General features: G+C 42.8%; 1 protein-coding gene across 2 annotated transcripts in view; it reads left to right on the forward strand.

Moving 5' to 3' along the window:
• Positions 1 to 3,911: 3,911 nt before the first annotated feature.
• Positions 3,912 to 20,422, forward strand: part of LOC107380764 (POU class 2 homeobox associating factor 1) — a 33,589-nt gene continuing 17,078 nt past the window's right edge. The window contains exon 1 of one of the 2 annotated variants that reach the window (XM_015952096.3): positions 3,912 to 4,031. In XM_015952096.3, the coding sequence (XP_015807582.3) occupies positions 4,016 to 4,031 (16 nt within the window). In that variant the 5' untranslated portion in view covers positions 3,912 to 4,015. Of the gene's footprint in view, positions 4,032 to 15,989; positions 20,415 to 20,422 lie in introns of those variants that run through there. The other variant, XM_070543389.1, reaches the window with a different exon arrangement.

Raw genomic sequence — 20,422 nt, forward strand, 5'->3', positions numbered from 1 at the left:
CTTCCCTTTCCTTTACTAGCCACTTAAATTGACCAAAAGAGACCAGGTTTCCTAATTGTAAGTGTTTCTGTAGCTGGTTCCAGGCTGATGGAGCAGAGATCCTAAATGCTTGCTTACCTAATTCTGTATGAGCTCTAGGCACAGCCAGCTGGAGATTAGCATTGGACCTATGTGAGCGAGTGCTGGTTTTGAAAAACAGAAGCCTTCATTCTGTCAACACACACCAGTATGATCCATAGCAGCAAAGTGATGAATCTCCTGCTTTTTAACAGTGGTCACTCAGATGATAATCTAGTACCTTTGGCGGGTAAATAAGGATTAAAACAATGTTTCTGTTGTTCTGTCTTTAGGCACCATATTAAAGTAGCTGGACAAAATGGATGAGAAAATCTTTAAGTTGCACCTTTCAGTGAAAACTTTTGTAAATCCAGGAAGGCAACATTGAGAAGAACTTTTTGAGGTGAAAGAAGACAAATAAGAAAATATAATTTCTATAGTGCTTCTCATGAATAAAATCACGAGGCGCTTCACAAAAACAAAAAATATAAAAAAGAATTTAGAAAATGGTTAAAAATATATTTTAAATGAGCAAAAAATAGACAATTGTGATAAAAATTTTAAGAAAGAGAGAGAAAGTGAATAGGAAAGAGGGAAATCAGTGGATCCTGAGGAAGGTGGAATAGGTGGGGAGAGCAGAATAAAGAGAGTGGTGAAGAAGGTCATACAAAAGCCAGCTTGAACAAGTGTCTTCAGCTGTTTTTCAAAAGGAGTCCACTGATCTCAGGCTCAGGGGGAGAGAGTTCCAGAGTCTGGGGGCCACAGCAGCAAATAATCTGTCACCTTATGTCTTTAGCCTGGTGCTGCACAACCAGTACTCTTTGATCACTGGACCTCAGGGACCTGCTGGGGGTTTAGGGACTAAGAAGATCACCAATGTAAGATGGTGTTTGTCCATGTAAGACCCTATAGACCAGAACCAGGATCTTAAAATGAACCCTGACGTTGACTGGCAGCCAGTGAAGCTGGAGGAGAAGCGGGGTGATGTGGGTGTGTTTGGATGACTTGGTCAGAAGCCGAGCACAGGCATTCTGAACCACCTGCAGACTGTTCAGGGAGGGTCTAAGCGTGAGGAGATGAAGGTGTGGAGAACAGTCTCAAGTTCAGATCGGGACTCAGTTTAGCAATGTTCCAGAGATGGAAGAAGGAAGAGCGAACAAGAGAACAGACATGAGAATCCAGGGTGAGAGTTGGGTCGAAGGTCACGCCAAGATTCCTGACAGAAGGTTTGGTGTGAGAAGCAAGCTGACCAAGAGAGTCTCTGACTTTGGGAACCAGCTTGTCTGGGGCACAGATGAGGATCTCAGTCTTATCTTCATTCAGCTGTAGAAAGCTCCCAGCCATCCAGGTTTTGATAGAGTCTAAGCAGGTGTGTAACAGCTGCAGCTTAGACATCTCATGGGACTTAAAGGAGATGTAGAGTTGGATGTTATCTGCATAAAGATGGTAGGAGATTCCTTTGAAGGAGCTCAGGATGTGCTGAAGAGGGAGCAGATAGAGGAGGAAGAGCAGAGACCCCAGCACAGATCCTTGTGGGACACCATGGGTAAGGGAGGTGGTGGAGGACCTAAACTTGGAGACGGCCACAGAAAAGGAGCGCTCAGAGAGATAAGAGGAGAACAACTCCAGAGCAGTTCCTGATAGGCCTACCCAGTCTCTGAGCCTCTCCAGTAGCAGGTGATGGTCATTAGTGTCAAAGGCTGCAGTCAGGTCCAGCAGGACCAGAACAGAACAGTCCCCTGCATCACTGTGAGTCAGAAGGTCATTAGAGACCCTAAGAAGAGCTGTTTCAGTAGAATGAGCTCTACGAAAACCTGACTGGAAGCTATCATAGATGTTATGTTCATCGAGAGCAGCTGTGAGTTGTTTAGCCACAACCTTTTCCAAGATCTTGGAGATGAACGGAAGTTTAGAGATGTGTCTGAAGCTGCTATGAAGAGAGGCGTCAAGACTCGTTTTTTTAAGAAGCGGGTGGATTACAGCGTTCTTAAAGTAAGCAGGGACCTGACCAGAAACCAGAGAATCATTAATTATAGAGAGCACGCTGGGACCGATGGACTGAAAAGCACTTTTAAACAAAGATGAGGGTAAGATGTCGAGGGGGCATGCAGAGGTCTTCATAGAGTTAACTAGTTTGGTTAACTCAGGCAAAGAAACAGGAGCAAAGCTATCTAGGATGATGGGCCTGGTTGGAGTCGGGAGAGGCAGCGATAAGGCTGAAGGAGAGATGCTAGATCTAACCTTATTGACTTTGTCCACAAAGAAAGACAGAAAGTTCTCACAGTCTGTAACAGAGTGGATGGAGGCTGTAGGAGAGGCAGGAGAGACGATGCTGCTGATGGTGTTAAACAGCACCTTGGGGTTCCCTTTGCTCTGGGACACCAGGTTGGAGAAATAGGAAACCCTGGCATCTCTGACTGCAGAGTTAAAGGATGTCAGAAGATCCTTTAGGTGCAGCAGATGGACGTGGAGATGGGTTTTCTTCCATAAGTGCTCAATTTTTCTGCATTGGCGCTTCAGGCTGCGAAGGCTGTCATTAAACCAGGGAGTAGGTTTCACTGCAGGAACTGATCTGGTTCTGACAAGACGGTTGTTGTCCAGAATGGAGAGGCAGTGCTCGTTAATGTAGTGGCTGACTCGAGCTGAGCGAGAGTTGGAGATGTGGCGTGGCTTCTTAACCCAAGCGCGGAGTGAACTGACGCCAGGTGGAGTGAGCACGCTCATTAATCTAGGAGCCAGGTGCGCAGCGGTGTGAAGAAAACAGCTGAGCACGGCGGCTCCCGGGGCTGACTTCTAAGAGTTGTCAGGTCTCTTAGATCTGGCTGATCTGGTTTGCATAGGCTGAGTGATCTGAGACGATCTGGTCTGGACTCTGAGTTCGGTTCGGTGAGAACGATGACTGAGTCGGCGTTGTGCGGCTCTTCCTTAAGTAGACTTGGCGGGTGACGTGAACCGGAAGACTGGCGCTGGGGACGCTGGGTAATGGAGTTCGGATGGTCTGAGCGGCTCTGCGGTTCCTCCCTTGAGGAGGTCGATGGTTGTGAGGGAGACTGCGTGACAGTTAAACTGAGAAGTTAAGGAATCTGGGTCATTATCAGAACAGGGTGGATCAAAAGCAGCAGAAAAATTTCTAGCTGTGCTTTCATTAAGAAAACGAGAACTAACCATACGAAGAGCAGGAGGTGGGGACGCAGAAACTGACAAGTTAAAGAAAATGCAATGGTGATGTTTACTAGATAAACCACGCTGTAAGAGTAGTCTTATTCTTGCCTGGATTCCTGCTCGTTTACCTCTTTTCCTCCGACGCTTTCCCTGGACCGGATTAACATCGCTGGAGGCGCGCTGGTCGGGATCGTCGTTTGGCTCCGGGCCAGTGCGCCACTCAGATAAACAAACAGGATAGTACGTCCTCGGTGCATCTTGGGCGAGAAGGGGTGAATGTGGCTGGGACTGAACCAGCAGCCCTCTGGGGTTAGGGTTAAACTAACCCTAAAACTAGATGTTAGGTGTTACAGATGGAGTTCATCTGTAATATAAACAGTCACACCAGTCCTCAGGTACAGAAACCTGCCCTTTAGTAGGTGGATTATATCACAGACATTTCAAATGTTGTTTATTGACACCATTAAAACATAAAATAAAATTCTGCCATCCTTGTTTCAAGACACGACAGGAAGTTTGAAGTATAAAAACATCAGCATGAAAGCTGCATTAATCAACCAACATCTGAATGCATTTTTGCCACCGTCGTTAAATTGACCTTTACACATCTCTTCATAGTTTAGTCGGCTCAAACGGCATCAACACTGAAACTCAATGCATGAAGGAGAGCTGTGGTTAGGAAAGCTGCAGTGTCCCTGGGGGATGCTAGCTTGAGGCTATTATAAAGCTCGGCAGTCCTCCCGCCACTTTGATTTTCTTCAGTTGAGCTGTTTGATATTTTGGTCTGATAAGCAGTATGCACTGGGAGAAATGTAAGTAGAACAAACTGTTGCTGCTTTAAAACCCCAATGTTTCACATCTGCACCGTTTTGCATTTATTACTAAAATATAATACTTACATTTTTGCTAAAGTTAACTAATGAAAGGTAAGATAAAAAAAACTGTTGAAGGTGAGTCAGATCTTGCGGTCGAGTTGTCCGATATGGTGCAATGTATAGTTTTATGAAGATTTTCTCACATATGGTGCATTTTGTTTAACGGATAGCTTTAATGTTACCTTCTTAAAAAATGTAGAACATAATGTTTTCACTTTGGCTTCAATTTGTTTGCATTTATTCTCACAGTTGATCTATTTTACATATATTCTGCATGCCTTAAACTACAATGTAATCTTATAAGCCTTTGTTTAGAGCCATAGTTGTTCAGTTTGTCAAACTATTCTGAGAGGTCAGAGGTCACGTCAGATGGGATCGTAGCAGCTAGACTCTTGTTTTGGTCGACTTATAGACAGTTCTCAGTGGTCAGAACACGCTCATCTAGCAATTTTGCATCTTGTGGAAATTGGTCTGACGCCATCCAAGGTCTCTCTCTCTCTCTCTCTCTCTCTCTCTCTCTCTCTCTCACGCACACACACACACGCACGCACGCACACACACGTACACACATGAAAACACACACACGTACACACACACACACACACACACACACACACACACACACACACACACGCACGCACGCACGCACGCACGCACGCACGCACACACGCACACACACACACACACACAGTGATAGGACAATGCTTGTGATTGTGACTTCAGCAACACTGAATGAAAGCTTTTCCTGTTGTTGAACTGAGTCGAGACCGCTGCTGAAGCTGTTGCTCTGTTGGAAAGAGGAAGGGAGTCATCTGAAAGCTTGCAGCATGTTGCAATTAGGCTGTAATCTTGATTATGCAAAACGGCAGCAGGGCAGCCCCTCACCACAGTAAAACACCACGCATCTGTACAGCTTCCTCTTTTGTGTTGATTGTCTCCCCTTGCACTTGGCATGACGTGTATTAACCAGTGTGTGTGCACAAGTGTATTTATCTACAACAAGGAGAGACGAGCTTTAAAGCATCTAGCGCCACATTCATTTGGATGTTTTTCTCTGAGGTTTCCTAGAAACTAATTTTCCTAAAACAATAACTAAAATAATACTGAAAAATGCAAATATTAGGAGATTATATTGTGCAATTTTAAAACACGTCTTCTATTATTCTTTTGCTCAACTTTATTGCTGTTAATCATTCCTCATGATAAGCACCACGCCTTAATTAGCTGCACACTCCTTTAATGCCTTGCCAGGAATTTTTACAAGACGTTAGTTTCTGCTGGCTTCAGCCACCAAATGGATCTGTTGCAACACCAGATCAAGATTTTTTATTTACACTCAGAATAACAAAAGCTTCCAACATCAGAAAATCCTGTTGCTCTCCCCACATTCTTTCTGGTTTATGTGAAGATATTCATAATACTGCCAGACTCTTGCTGCTTATCGAATTGACATTTTTCCTGCATTTTGTCATCCCTGAGATAAGCTTCTGGATTTTCATGGCAACTGAAGGACTAAAATAATTTAGTGACGTTCCTTTATGTGACCAGACTACTGTTCTGCTGGCTCAAACACCCTTTCTGAATATGCCAAAGCATAGTTTGAGGTTTGGATAGAAACCAGATGTTTTATTGTGTCAGGGTAAGCAGTAGCAGAAACTATGAGCTAAATAGAAGGTTTTCATGTGGTATACATGTACAGAGTAAATATGATACTGCCCAAGTTTGTGCTGTATAAATCTTTATAAAATCCAGAGAGCTGTCAGCCATATGACTCTTCATTCTTCACATTTTCTAGTATTTGAGATGCAGAAAGTTACATGAGCCAACTACACCCAACAAAGCATGCCACGGGCTCTGCACTGGCAAGACTCTGCTGCTGTGTGTTGAGATCATAGTCTCAGTATAAAACCAGAGTTTCCAGTTCTATGTGGGCTCCACCAGTAATTTATTTCAATAATTCAACTCGGACTGAGAGAATATTTAAAGGCACAGTCTGCAATATTTTTACTTATTAAAATTCTGTGTGTTCTGTTCACAGAGTTGCCCCTTTTTACTAATACTTTGCGCCAACCACTATTCGAAGTACTCCTCTTAGCTGGAAACTTTACATTACTATACACATAAACTGTGGTTGACGTTCTATAGTCATGCACCATCTTGCAATATGGTGGCTGATTAGGGACATAGAAGACATAATGCTCCGCGTTTCACATTTGCGCTTTGACATGATTTAACCTGAAAGAAACATCAGAGGGCAGCAGTATGCCCTGGAAGCATGCACTGTGCCAAACCAAGAAGAAAATTGATACACCAGGCATTCTCAGTCCTGGTCCTGGAGGACAACTATTCATCATGCTTTAGTTATTTCCTTGCTTCAACACACCATATTTTATTGAGTATGTGATCAGCAGGCATCTGCAGAGCGTGATGAGCTGCTGATCAGGTGATTCAGCTGCTGAATCAAGTGTGTTGGAACAGAGGAAAAATGAAAACATGCTGGATACAAGCCCCCTGGACCAGTTTTGAGAACTCTGCACCATTGCTGTACTCGGTTAGTTTGAAAAACAAACAAAGAAATCAAAAGACACACCAAACCTGTCAGGACCTCATCACACCCAACTCTCGACAGCCGCCATTAGCTGTACACCAGTCTCGGCTGAGTTACCCCCACTCACCTGAAATCTCTCATTCATCATTTATTGGCAGAGCTCCTGATCCAGTTCAGTAGACTAGTAGGTTAACATTAGTCATAATTAAAAATGGGCTTAAGTGTTTGAGTTTCATGCTTTCTGTGGGTTAGGCTATAGAGATTGGCAAACTGTGAAAAATGGACCAGATGTGTGTTAGCTGGAACTCATTGCCTTTTTGCTGCGCGTGGATGAAGGTCACTGCAATACCTTCTCTGAACGGCATGGCGCTAAAGAATCAAATGTTTTTACACATTGCCCCTTTAAAGAATCAAAAACCCTTTGTTGGTGTTTTGAATTCCTTTGCTGATTAAAGTGTGACACTTTGAGTCTAGAACAAGGGTCTCCAACATGTTGCTTGTGAGCTACCAGTAACTCCTGACACACTTAGAAAACGCTCGCCTGAACGCAGCGGCTGCAGCTGCGAGTGGATGAAGACGTGCTTTTAAAGAAGACGGGGTAATGTCAGTGACAGACCTGGTTTGGGTTTAGAGAGTCTGATGTTGAGCAGAAAAACATCCTGAGTAAAATATTCTGGGTGACAGTAAAGTCCTAACAGTTCGTTAACGCAGATTCAATGTCTTCGTTTCTGAACACATGATGAACAATGGCTTCCAAACTTGAGATGTCTCCTGAGATTTAGTTTTTACAAATTTAGTCCATCCAGATTGTCCCAGTTAGTAATAAAACACCATTGTGAATAGTCTCTCTCTCTCTCTCTCTCTCTCTCTCTCTCTCTCTCTCTCTCTCTCTCTCTCTCTCTCTCTCTCTCTCTCTCTATCTCTCACTTGCACGCTGAGAGAGGGAGACGCAGATCATTCATCAGATCCATGAATCAGCTGATCCAGAGGCAGAGAGGAAGGACAAACCTCCAACATTATTTTACTATTGTCAACAAAAACTGCAGCAAAGCACCATTTACCTGCAGGTTTAGAAGCAAAGACCCATAGAAATGATTCAATGATTCAGGAAAGCAGGAAGAAACATTATTTCTGTTTTAACAGTTTTATTTCAGTTCAAACTATTCATAATTTTGTGTTTTCATCACATTTAGCTTGTTTTTATTCAAATATCTTCACCTTTCTTGATTTCACGATGTATTCAGTCAGACCAATTATCTGTTGCAACAATAACTTGAAAGGTTTTGTATTACATATAATTTAAAGAACATTAAGTGTTCTTTAAGTTGTATTCTAGAGTTTTTTGAAGAATTTGTTCATTTATGACAAAATTGCTTAAGGCGGGGCACAGAGCCAGGCACTGAACAGGAACAGCTTAGCTGTTCATATGTGCTTAAAAAGTTGTTACTGATCCATTCTAAAAAATGTCAAATCATTCACATGAAGCAGATTTGTTATTCATTTTCTGAAATAATCAGAGTAGTTATAAGACAAAATCTGTTTTGTTTAGCTTGAGTTTCAAAACAAGATTGTCACTTTTTCCTTTTACGTCTCGTCTTCTTCCGCCTATCTGGGTCTCGGTCATGGGGGCAGCATCCCAACCAGATAGTTCCAGACCGTCGTCTCCCCGGCCACCTCCACCAGCTCCTGCGGTAGGACCCCAAGGCTTTCCTGGGCCAGTTCGGAGATGTACTTTCTCCATGTCCTGGGTCGACCAGGGGGCCTCCTGCTGGCAGGACATGCCTGAAACACCTCCCTGGGGAGGCGCCCAGGATGCATCCTAGCAAGATGCACAAACCACCACAACTGACTCCTCTCGATATGGAGGAGAAGCGGCTCTACACCGAGTCTCTCCCGAATGTCTGAGCTCCTCACCCTATTCCTAAAGGTTGGTTTATGCTTGATGCGTCCGCGAGGTCCGCACGGCTCCGCGCAGCGAAATTGCATTGTTAACAACCACGCCCCTCCACCGCATCTCCGCACGGCCCAAAATTTCCGCACCGCGCACCTAGGAAATTTTCTAACCACGCGAATGATCGGAAGCGGAAAAACATGGCGGACTGGCAAGAACTAGTATGGCAGAGGTTCGTAAATAGAGACATTTGTATGATTCAGCTCTCAGAGATCACTGTGATCAATGTGTTGTTAATAATTCTTGGAGAGAAATAGCTCGCACTGTCGGAAAAGACGAGGACACTGTTAAAAATGCTGGAATGCCATGTTGTAAACAACAGTAATTTCTACTTCTACTATGGTGTAGTGTTGGATGCATGCCATAGAGCTCCATGATGCCCCCTACAGTTTGGGAGAATATTGGCTCACCGCAGAGACAAGCCGCATGAACCATAAACGCTGCGAGTTGTGAAGCACGTTCCATTCGCGAGCCGCATCTCCAAGCGGAAAGTAAATGCTTCAAGCATAAACCAGGCTGAGCCCAGCCACCCTGTGGAGAAAACTCATTCCGGCCGCTTGTATCCATGATCTTGATCTTTTGGTCATTACCCAAAGCTCATGACAATAGGTGAGAACTAGGCGGTAGATTGACTGGTAAATAATTTTTCCTTTAACTTTTTTTGCAATATTGACATACTGAAGTACAGAGAATACGATGATGTTAATTTAGTTAGCATAGCATTTTTAGCATCGTAAGCACATTCACACATCGAAGTCTCAATGTGAATAAATCAAATGGCAGTATCTTCTTCTATCATTGTGTAAAAGTGGCTCACAGTCTCCAAAAGGTCAGAGACCCCTGTTCTATTCAAATTGTATGAGATTTTGAATGTGAGCTTTTTATCAGCCGTTAGCCATAATCATCACATCTATAACAAAAAAGCTGAAATATCTGCTTTTGCATGGACTTAAACTGTATTAAAACTGAATTACTGAAATAAATTCACTTTTGCACCTTATTCTAATATTTTGAGTTTCAGCTTCTTACAGATGCAACCAAGCAAACTAGAACTCTGCTGATGCCAAAACTCTCAGATATGCATCTGAAAACCATTCCAGACCTAATCGCTAATTATGTAATGTTAGACGTCTTTTTAAAAATATCTTAAGAGTTCAAAGGTGTGTGTTGAGTGGCTTAACAAAGGAAACTGTTCTAAAAAACTATCTATTTAAAAAAACTAAAAGCACTAAATGTCAAAATAGTTTATATTTCTTATTTACTTATTACATAAGATTGTCATGTTTGCTGTCATTTTATTATTAAAGTAGGTATAAATGTAAACTAACCACACACCAGCAGCACCTACATGTCCTCCTTTGGGTTTGGAATAAAAACTGCTTCAGGTCAAGGAAATCGGAGAAAACCAATAAACTTCAGCATGAAAAAATTTCCCCAGAAAGTCAAACCCGTCTAAAGATCCTGCCATTTTAGGGACCTCAAGTGAGAGGGAAATCCTACACCTGCATAATTCTGCAATAAAAAAAATATCCATTTGTTTCCACGAACAGCAAGCCTGACAGCTACAGTTACTAGAGAGGTGGAGCGAATACAAAATGGTGCCTGTTGAGTACTTGTCTTAACATGGTACAGTGTCATCATGTTGTGTTTGTGTGAAGGTAGAAAAACCTCGCCCTTGGAGGGTGAAAGTGCCAGCTGCCTATGGGAGTTCACAAAGAACATGCTGCGGGTCAGGTAGAGGACAGTCCAGGTGTCCATGTCACTGGGAGTGATGTGTGAACAGCAGCGGAGGCTCAGCAGGTACGGGACTGACTGGGGAGTGCAGAGTGATGGAAATCTAGTCTCTGGTTAAAGGTCAAACAGAAAAATGACAGAGAGACAAACGCCTCCATCAGCAGTTGAAACGCCTCACCATCAAGAGCTGTTACCTTTTCACACGCTGTTCGTCAGGACATGCTATTTAGGTAGTTTTACACATTTTTAGCTTTTCAGAAAAAAATCCTTGTCAATCTCTTTTTGTAAGAAACCTTTGAGCTTTGTGTCAGTAGAGCTCTTCTGAGCACTGGGACAAATGCTGCTTGGAAGATGCTTTACCCCCAAACACTTTACAATGACCACACGTTAGTCAGACCTACACCTAGCCCAATAACACATTACTTAGATTCTTTGGTGAAGTGTGGAATTGACTCATCTAGATGGAAGGCAACCACAAACAATAATGGAGCCGATTACTTTAGTTTGATATGGTTTACTGGCGATGGTGTTTGGAGATAGTGATAATTAATAACAATAAAACATGTTCTGGCATTTCGAAAACAAAGAGTTTGACACTTTCATTTGGTGTGGATCCAACTGTGTGTCTGAGTGAAAAAGCTATTTGTTCCTGTTGGCTGAATTACAGTTCAGTCTAATGCAAGTACAACACATCACCAACTCATAACATAATAACAGCTCAAGTGTCATTCAGATACTTTAAATTCTCATTTTTATCAGTTCTTTTGATCAAAAGACAGATTTGTGTTTGTTACTGGAAGCACAACTTGAGGCTCTAATCCTGATTAGTCCTACAGCATACATAGCGTAGTTGGACGTTACACGAAACAAAACAAGTAAAGCTGGGAGCTACGCGTGTACTTTGTGTCATGTTATGCATGACTTGCATTATTTTGCTCCACGCCAGTTCCACAAGCTGAACAACTGAATTCATATGGGCTGACTTGCAGTGTTTAAACCAGGCTCAGGTGGTACTAATAGAGCTTTCACATCTAGGTCGGCCCAGCCTAGCCTGGTACATTAAATGTGTTCACGTCTGGGTAATCTCTGCATTTTCGTGCTTGGCTTTTTTTTCTTTTTTCTTTTTTGGACCTGCTCTCCGGTGGTCAGTTTCGTGTGAAGCCGACCCATTGCACTCACTACTAACTGATTGGCCAGCTGAAGTTCACGCCTACCTATAGAGGGAGCCTCTGATTGGTGGGTAGAATAAGCCAGCAGCGGTTTCCCGAACCGCTGCTCCAGCTGCAGCAGTGCAAGAACAGACTGCTGTGAGGAGCACACAGCAGTCTCACTGAAACAGTAGGACTAAACCTGGCCTCATGGGGGTGGACCAACGCTACCAAAACTGAACCAGGCCACGTCAGATGTTAAAATGACATATGGGCTCCAAAGTGGGACAAGAACACCCCCATCCCCTCATCATTACATCAGCAGCAGCGACAGCAGCCTGAAACGTTGATACAAGGCAGAATGGGTTAATGCTTTCTGCAGGTGACACCAAATTCTGGCCCGACCATCTGAATGTTACAGCTGAAATTCAGACTCGTCAGACCAGGAAAGGGTTTTCCAGCCTCTTATGTAGGGATGGGCAATATGTTGGCATCAATATCGGTATCAGCCGATGTTAGTCATTTTTTAACATATCGGTATCGGTTCGATAAATAAAACCGGGCCGATATTAACAACCAATATTTTTTACATCTTGTCTCCATTTGTTTGCCTGTTTCAGAGGGTGAGGGGGTGGTGTGTAATTGTTTAGTCATGTGAACAGTGAATGAAATCATCTCAGAAACATAAATGTGTGTGTACATAATAATGCAAATTCAGCTTTAATAATTTTCATTTTATACAAAATAGCTGAGTTTTGAAGAATTATTGTCAGCATATCGGTATCGGCAAATATCGATTATCAGTCATAACAGTGATATCAATATCGGATTTCGGTATCGGCCCTAGAATTTCATATCGGTGCACCACTACTCTTAAGGTTAGCTAGCTAGCAGCCCACAGTCTTTTCTGGGTGGGAGTGAGTAAAGTCCGTCAACTGAACAGAATGTAAGTGTGTGTGTGTGTGTGTGTGTGTGTGTGTGTGTGTGTGTGTACTTGTCTATACATCAAAGTGAAGACCGATGGCAAGCTTTGACCTGCGAACTGAGGAACTTTGTTGCAAAGTGAACACATTTTGCTGGTCCTCATTTGTTACAGAGCTCTACTCATTAGTTGTAGAGATATGGTGTGAATTTAGTTTTAGTTCAGATTAGGGTTAGGAATATACCGGTTATGATTAGAGTTAGGGTTGGGGTTAAGTACAATCCAGTCACTAAAATGAATGGAAGTCAATGACGGTCTTTACAATGAATGCTAGATAAGAATGTGTGTGTTTATGTTCACACAACAAGACAGAACCAGTACATTATGCATCATGTGTATATAAATTAAAGTGTTAAAAAGTTTTGCTGCTTTGTTTCTGCCAGATTTCGAAATTTACGGAAAATTGACATTTAATTTAACACTCTTAGAATTTTATAGCTTGATAGTGTAGATTTGCTTAAAGGTTGAACATGGAACATGAACACCAAAGCATCATCTAGTCTGTGGAGGTTGTAGTTGCAACAATAGAACAATGTTTCTAGTCGTCGGGATAACAGGTTTGATGACGATACATGCCATTTTTTATTTGTGTCCATCTGTTCTGGGCTTCACCTAAAATCACTCTGGTTTTAGATTTGTATGATCGATCCTCTTCTGAGAAGGATAATATCATCTTCTGGGCTCAGAAGCAGCTGCTTGACTTGCCATTTTCCACAGTGCCAGCCTTGCTGTGCCCATCGACAATTTGTTACCATATGCTCCAATTATAAGTTTTTGTGCCAAAATGGGAGGTGACCACCACCGCCATTTTGACCGTGTCACAGGTTCCGTCAAGCCCAGACATTTCCATAAAAGGGAAAAGAGGTGGAGCTGAGGGTGGGGCTGTAAGGCTGGAAACAAATGACAAAACCTGTCGAACTGAAGCGATGTAGCTACAAGCTAACCCAAAGGTAATGCGGAGGTGGGAGCTAAGCTAACGTAGTTAGCTACCTAGCTACAACCGGCGTTAACTGAGCTCAACATCGGAACTGCTGAGTCAGAGATACGCCGGGCTGACCGCTGGGTGGAACACAGAGGTCTTCCGAGAGCTCCACAAGCGGACAGCCCACGCAGCAGACAGGGACCGCTGCGGTCAGAGATGCGCCGAGCTGCCGCTGAGGGGAGGGAGACCATACCGAAAGTCGGAACCCAACTCCACCAGCCACCATGTCATATTTCAACCAATTATATATATATATATATATATATATATATATATATATATATATATATATATATATATATATATATATGTAGCGTAATGGTTCTTGGCTCTTTTATGAAAGATGAACCATTCTACATAATAATCTGGAATATTAATTTTAACAAATTAATAACCAAATGTTATAGAGATAAGAAGACTCAAAGGTTGTTTTCATCGATAAACTGACGATCATATCCGTTTGTCTGTGTTTCACTTCAATGAAAAGACAAGTTTAAATTTTAAGAGATTTAATTCTTCAATTTAAACTAACGATTTGAAATGACAATCATAGGAAAAACAATCAACATTGGCAACCTTTTTGGACAATCTTTCACAGTTGATATTTTAAGCTTGCTCAAATAGACCTTGTGTTGAATGTGCTAAGATTGAGGATGATGGAATTATGAATGCGTGCATGCAGGTGTCTGAGATTGCTTCAGGGAGAGGGAAGGTGAACTGAGTGAAAAATGATGTTTTGCAATTAAACTTTAGTTCTGATTAGAAAAACAGCATCAGAACGCTATCTGGTCGTGTTCTGCCTCACCACACTTAGGACCCTCTTTTAGATCCGGACCTCGAAGGAGGATGTTTATCCAGGTCACACCTTGGCTGACAGAGAAGACGAAGGTGTGCGACGGTCCAGTCCAGAGTTGACCTCGGTACACGTTGCTGAAGCGTTTCCGCAGATGCGCTTTCTCATGTTTAAATGAACTCAGAAATCAAAAGACTCTGGGACGAGTCTGCGTTAGCGGGTTGCATTCAGCTATTCTGTCTGGCTTGACAGAAATAGCGTGGTGGGAGAAAAGGAGCCTGCCGGGCTCCTTTCCCCGTGGCGTTCGTTCCGCACTCCTGCTCTCATCCAAACTTACTGACTCCTTACCGAAACCTCTTCTCTTCCCAAAGCAAACTTGTGCGTCAGAGCAAATGTGTTTTGAAGTTACTGTGGATACGGACCTGTATGAGCAGGTGTGAAGGTCATTGCTAAACATCTTCAAAAACATTATTTAATTAAGTATACTGATTCATTATAGTTCATTATGATTACCCAAAGCATAATAATCATTCATTTGATTAAAATACATTTATAATGAGCAAAGTGATCAAATGATTATTTAACATTAATACACAAAGAAAGCTTAAGACTCCGTTTTATTATGACTAGGCTGTGTGTGAAGTCCTTCTTCTGGAGATGCAGGTGTTGGATGTTGTGGAGTCCTTCAGACTTGCTGGCGGCTTAGGTCTTAATCTGTGGGTGAAGGTGCTGCATGGCCCAGCTTTGACCCAGCCGGGCAAATACGACCTTTGGCACAGAAAGGTCGTATTTGAACAGGTGTCCAGACCCACCCTAAAAGTCCTGTCTGTGATGAAGTCATCTGATTAAAATGCTGAGTTGTGCAGACTCACAGACTCCTGACAAGGGAAGATACAGCAGAACATGTAGTAGCCAGGGTTATTTGCTCTGGCTGCATATGACCTGTGGGATCTTTAAAATCGGTTCATTTCGTGACGTTACAACTAGATAACCTAATTAATTTACTAATTTATTCAAAAAGTGATTGTAGTCAGTTAAAAGCTAAGCTAAAAAGAAGGGTTTTGAGCCTGTTTCTAAAAACATGAACGTTCTCTGCGGCCCTGAGGTCCCCTGGCAGCTTGTTCCAGAAGCGAGGACCGTAGTACTGGAAGGACGCCTCGCCGTGAATATGAGTCCTGACTTTAGGGATGACAAGGACACGGCTGCCAGAGGAGCGCAGAGACAGCGTGGGTTTATACGGTAAAAGCAGTTCTGAAAGATGAGAAGGCCCAAGACCATTAAGACACTTAAAAACCGTTAAAAGTATTTTAAAATCGATACTTAAACATACGGGGAGTCAATGCAGTCGTTCTAAAACTGGAGTGATGTGCTCCCGCCACCTGGTCTTCATCAGGACAGGCACTACTGAGTTTTGTAATAGTTGTAGACCTGAAATCCTCTTTTTAGGAAGACCAGAAAGCAGGGCATTGCAGTAGTCTATGCTACTGGTGATAAAAACATGCATCCGCATCTCCGTATTGGCTCGAAAGAGAATGGGGCGGACTCTGGCGATGTTCTTTAGATGATAAAAACCTATTTTGGTGATATTTTAATATGATGGATAAAATTAGGCTAAGAGTAAAACGTGACACTCAGGTTCTTCACTTGTGAAGATGGATTAAAAGACAGTGATTGGAATTTTGGTAAAAGCTTCTCTCTCTGGGCCTCAGGACCGATAACTAAAGCTTCAGTTTTGTCCTGGCTGAGCTGGAGAAAGTTTTCTGCCATCCAGGATTTGATGTCTAAAATGCAGTTAAACAGTGCATCCATTGACTGTGTGTCATCAGGGGACACAGAGATGCACAGCTGTGTATCATCAGCGTAACTGTGGAAATTCACCCCTTGTCTCCTGATGACACTGCCAAGAGGGAGCATATAAAGGTTAAAAAGCACTGGGCCTAAAATTGAACCCTGGGGCACACCACATGTAATCCCATGAGCCCTAGAGGAACAGGTGTCCAGACTCACCATAAAAGTCCTGTCTGTGAGGTAGAAAGTGAACCATTGGTGAACAGCACGAGAGGCCGATCCATTTCAAACGAGTTAAAAGAATAGTGTGGTCTACTGTATCAAAGGCAGCACTTAGATCCAGTAGAACCAACACAGTCACCCTCCGGGCATCATAATTTACACTAAAATCATTTAAAATCTTCAGAAGGGCCGTCTCGGTGCTGTGGTTCACCCTAAAACCAGACTGAAAATTTTCAAAGACATTATGGGTGTTGATAAAATCATTAAGTCGAATTAAAACAAGCTTTTCTAAAATTTTCCTTAAAAATGGTAAGTTGGATACCGGTCGATAATTGTTTCAGTCATTAAAATCTAAATTGCTTTTCTTCAGCAGGGGCCTCACCACCGCCCATTTAAAAGCGGCAGGAAAGACCCCCCGTCTGAAGGGAGCAATTCATCATAGTTAAAACCTCATCTCTAAAAGAATCATAAAATTGTTTAAAAAAAAACAGTGGGTCCACGACACATGTGGTGGGCCTCACTGAGGAGAAAACTTTATCAAGACTCTCAGCTTCAACCAGAACAAAACTGTCCAGTGTTTCCTCAGGTAGACACACACTCTCAGATGTGTCTAAAACCACGTTACGTTGGGAGGGTAAAATGTTGCATCTGATGGTGTCTACCTTCCCTCTAAAGTGGGCTGCAAACTCCTCACAGAGGGGGTTTTAGGGGGTTTTATGAGTTGAATTTAAGTTGGAGTTGAGAATATTATTAATTTTGGAGAAAATAATTTTAGGGTTACTTTTATTGTCTGAGAGAATTTTGGCAAAGTATGCGTTTCTTGAATTTCTTACGGCATTTTTGTATGATTTAAGTAGTTCTGAATATATCTGATGGTTTATTGTTAATTTGTTTTTCCTTCATCTCCTCTCCGCCACTCTGCAGTTTCTCTTTAGTTTTTTTGGGTTTCATTTCTCCAAGGTGATGTATGATTTGACTGTAAGTTTTTGGTTTTGAGTGGAGCAAGCAAGTTAAGAGCTGACTCAAGTCTTCTGTTAAAATCATTGATAATGGCATCACCAGGGGCGGAGACGTTAGTTGGAGGGATATTGTTAAAAGCTTCAAGAAAACCAGCAGCCATGTCAGGGCTTAGATGACGCTTCTTTACAGTTCTCACAGAGGGCCCCCACTGGATAATGCTGGTGATGTTAAAAAATACGCAATAGTGATTGGATACTGCCAAGTCGACAACAGAGGACACACCAGTGGACACATACGTGATGACCAGGTCCAGGGTGTGTCCTCTGTCGTGAGTTGGCTGCGTGACATGTTGGGTAAAATCCATATACCGTAATTTCCGGACTATAGAGCGCACCTCAATATAAGCCGCACCAAGCTAAAAGCTGCAGATATCTATTGAATTGAAAACGTAGTTTAACTGAATGTAACTGAACTGATCAGCATCAAACAAAACAGAAAAGTTATTGATTAGTTTATTCATCGTCCTCCTGCGCACTGAAACCACTGAAGTTATCTTCTTCAGTGTCGGAGTTGAACAGCCTCACAAGAGCTTTGTCACATACCTTTTCTGTGTCGATGTCTGTGTTACTTTCATCATCCCAGGGTGAAGCTGGGAAAACAAGCATTGCTGTTTTACTGTGAAAAAAACCCTCCTGTGCGATTTCCGTAGCACTCCTTTAACCATTCCTTCATTAGACTTTCCAGCATCCATCCTTTCTGGTTGACTAAAGCTGCACCTCATTATAAGCTGCATGGTTCAAAGCGTGGGAAAAAGTAGCGGCTTATAGTCTGGAAAATATGGTAATTCAAGAAGTTTAAAAAAATCTGTGGCTAAAGGGTCTAAAAGGTTATACATGTGCAGATTAAAATCTCCAGCTAAAATAATCCCATCAAAGGAGTTGGGTAAAACTGATAAAAACTCTTGAATAAAAGGTGCACTCTATTTAGGAGGCCTGTAAACAGTGACACATAAAATCTGAAGAATGCTAAAAGCGGCTGCAGTACATTACAGACAGCGAACATTAAAAAGAGTCATATTGACAGATGCTGGAGGTAGAGTGGCTGTGTGATTTATTGAACTTGAGGTGTTTGGTTGCTGTTTAAGGTTATTGAAGTTGGGTTTGCTAGATTTACGATTGATTGGTCGCTCTCTGCTGATAATGACAGGTATGTGGTTGGTTTGGCAGGGTCCAAGTCCGATATGTGAGTTAATGTTCAAATCAAGGCTGGGTTTGTAGGTACTTGAACCAGGGGGGCATCACGCCGGGGACACACTGGCCGCGGAAGCACCGCGAAAATGGGACCGCCTTCATTCGGCGCCCTTGTTAAGCTATTCTATAGACCACATGGGCCGCCGAAGCGCCACGAATCGCCTCGCGCCGGCGCTCCAGCCCGCGCCGTGCAGCGGTCATTTCAGCGTTGGCTCTATTTTTTACGCGAGCCGCGGGTGAATCACGTGAATTCTGGCAGGAAGTCAAACGTAGACATAAGAGGCAGGCCGGTAAAGTTAACAAAATAAAGCATTTCAAAATAAAATTCCGCAATAGTCAAATGTGTTCTTAAACAGACACTGCAGAAAAACCAAACGAACACGCACACACATACACACACATCGAACTTGTGTGCGTGTGTGACCACGTGAAGGGGGGTGTGGTTTTGGGTGTCTTTTCACCGGAGCAAACAGGACAGAGAGGCAGAAAGTCTGAGGCAAGCAGTTAGGATGGATGACTTTAATTTGATGCAACCTTCTGTGATTGGCTGGCAATTGGCCTAAAGGGTGGTTTTCCCAAGCCCCATTGAGTTTGCAGTCCCAGACTCCTCTTGATGTTGTACATCTCCAAGCTTTGAATCATCCATGAGTTCTACATTGAGTCATAAGCTTTCTTGTACTCTATCCAGGCCATACACAGGTTGGCGTGTCAGGGTTTGCAGTCTTGGGCGACTATTCGGTCTATCAGCAGTTGTTGTTTTGCTCCTCAGTTTTCTCTGGCCATGACCTTCTGTGCTGTGCTGATTATTGTTCTAGTTTCCACTTACCTTAGTTGTTATGATGCCTGAAATGAGCTTCCTGTGGAGAGACAGGTTATTGGCCAATGGTTGGATGGGACTGGATAGTCGTCAGGGCACACTGTCCCGCATGATTCCCATTCTGCCCTTTCAAACACCAGTACTTCCCTGCTGCCACACACCTGACTTAAACAAATGAGTGATTAGCAGTCATCTGCAGCACTTGATGTCCTCCTGAAGAGGCAATGGAAATACATAAGTCAGGTGTGCTGAAGCAGACACATGGAAAACATGTAGGATAGTGGCTCTGAGGAGCAGGGTTGGGGAACACATCTTTTGCTGGTTTGATTGAGAAAAGTAGGTTCATTTATCTCATAGCATGGGGATTTTTGCTTTCCTTGAAGTTTGCTGCTATATCTTAAAACTCTCAAAGTCAATAAAACGAGCCAGTTCCACTGGAAAGCCCAGGTATTGAGTTTCATCACAAAATTTACATAAACACTTTTGAACGAAATATGATGCTCAGAGCCCCCGAAACATACTCTGCCATCATCTTGACTATGCCCTCATTTTAGAGATATTATTGCTTGTTTGGCAGACCTTATGAAGAAGGAAATATTTGCCCTTTGTGGAAGGCATTTGTCAGGCTTAAACCCTGTGATTCAGCTGTTGCTGGAGACAAAAGAAATGTACTACTTTTTACATAGCCTAACTAAAATTAAAGTTGTTATATTTTGCAAAGATAAGTACAATCTGATGTTAGTAACTTAGAATGCTTTAGTATTGCTTAATTATTTATGTGAGTCTGACTCCGCATAAATTGGTATTGGTGAATGTTGGTATCAGAAATAAGAATTAGTGTCAGGATCTGCTCCGACCCCTCTGACTCTTGGTCCCGTCTACCCCTAATTAGATGCTTATTGTACTCACCTGCCCCTTGTTATCCTACCCATGTGTTCCTGATTATCCTTGTGTATTTATACCCCCTGTTCTGCACTTGTCCCCTGTCGGATCATTGTTGTGTCTCCACCCTGTTACGTTGCTCCTGCTGTATCCTATCTGCCAGTACTCATTAAATCCGTTTTATTTTTACCTGAGCTGCATTTCTGCCTCCTGGTCCAGCTCCACCACACATGGTCCGCCTCCACCCACACCGTACCGTGACAGTGAGACT

The sequence above is a fragment of the Nothobranchius furzeri genome, chromosome 13 (genome assembly GCF_043380555.1).
Source record: "Nothobranchius furzeri strain GRZ-AD chromosome 13, NfurGRZ-RIMD1, whole genome shotgun sequence".
In the NCBI taxonomy this organism is placed as follows: Eukaryota; Metazoa; Chordata; class Actinopteri; order Cyprinodontiformes; family Nothobranchiidae; genus Nothobranchius; species Nothobranchius furzeri.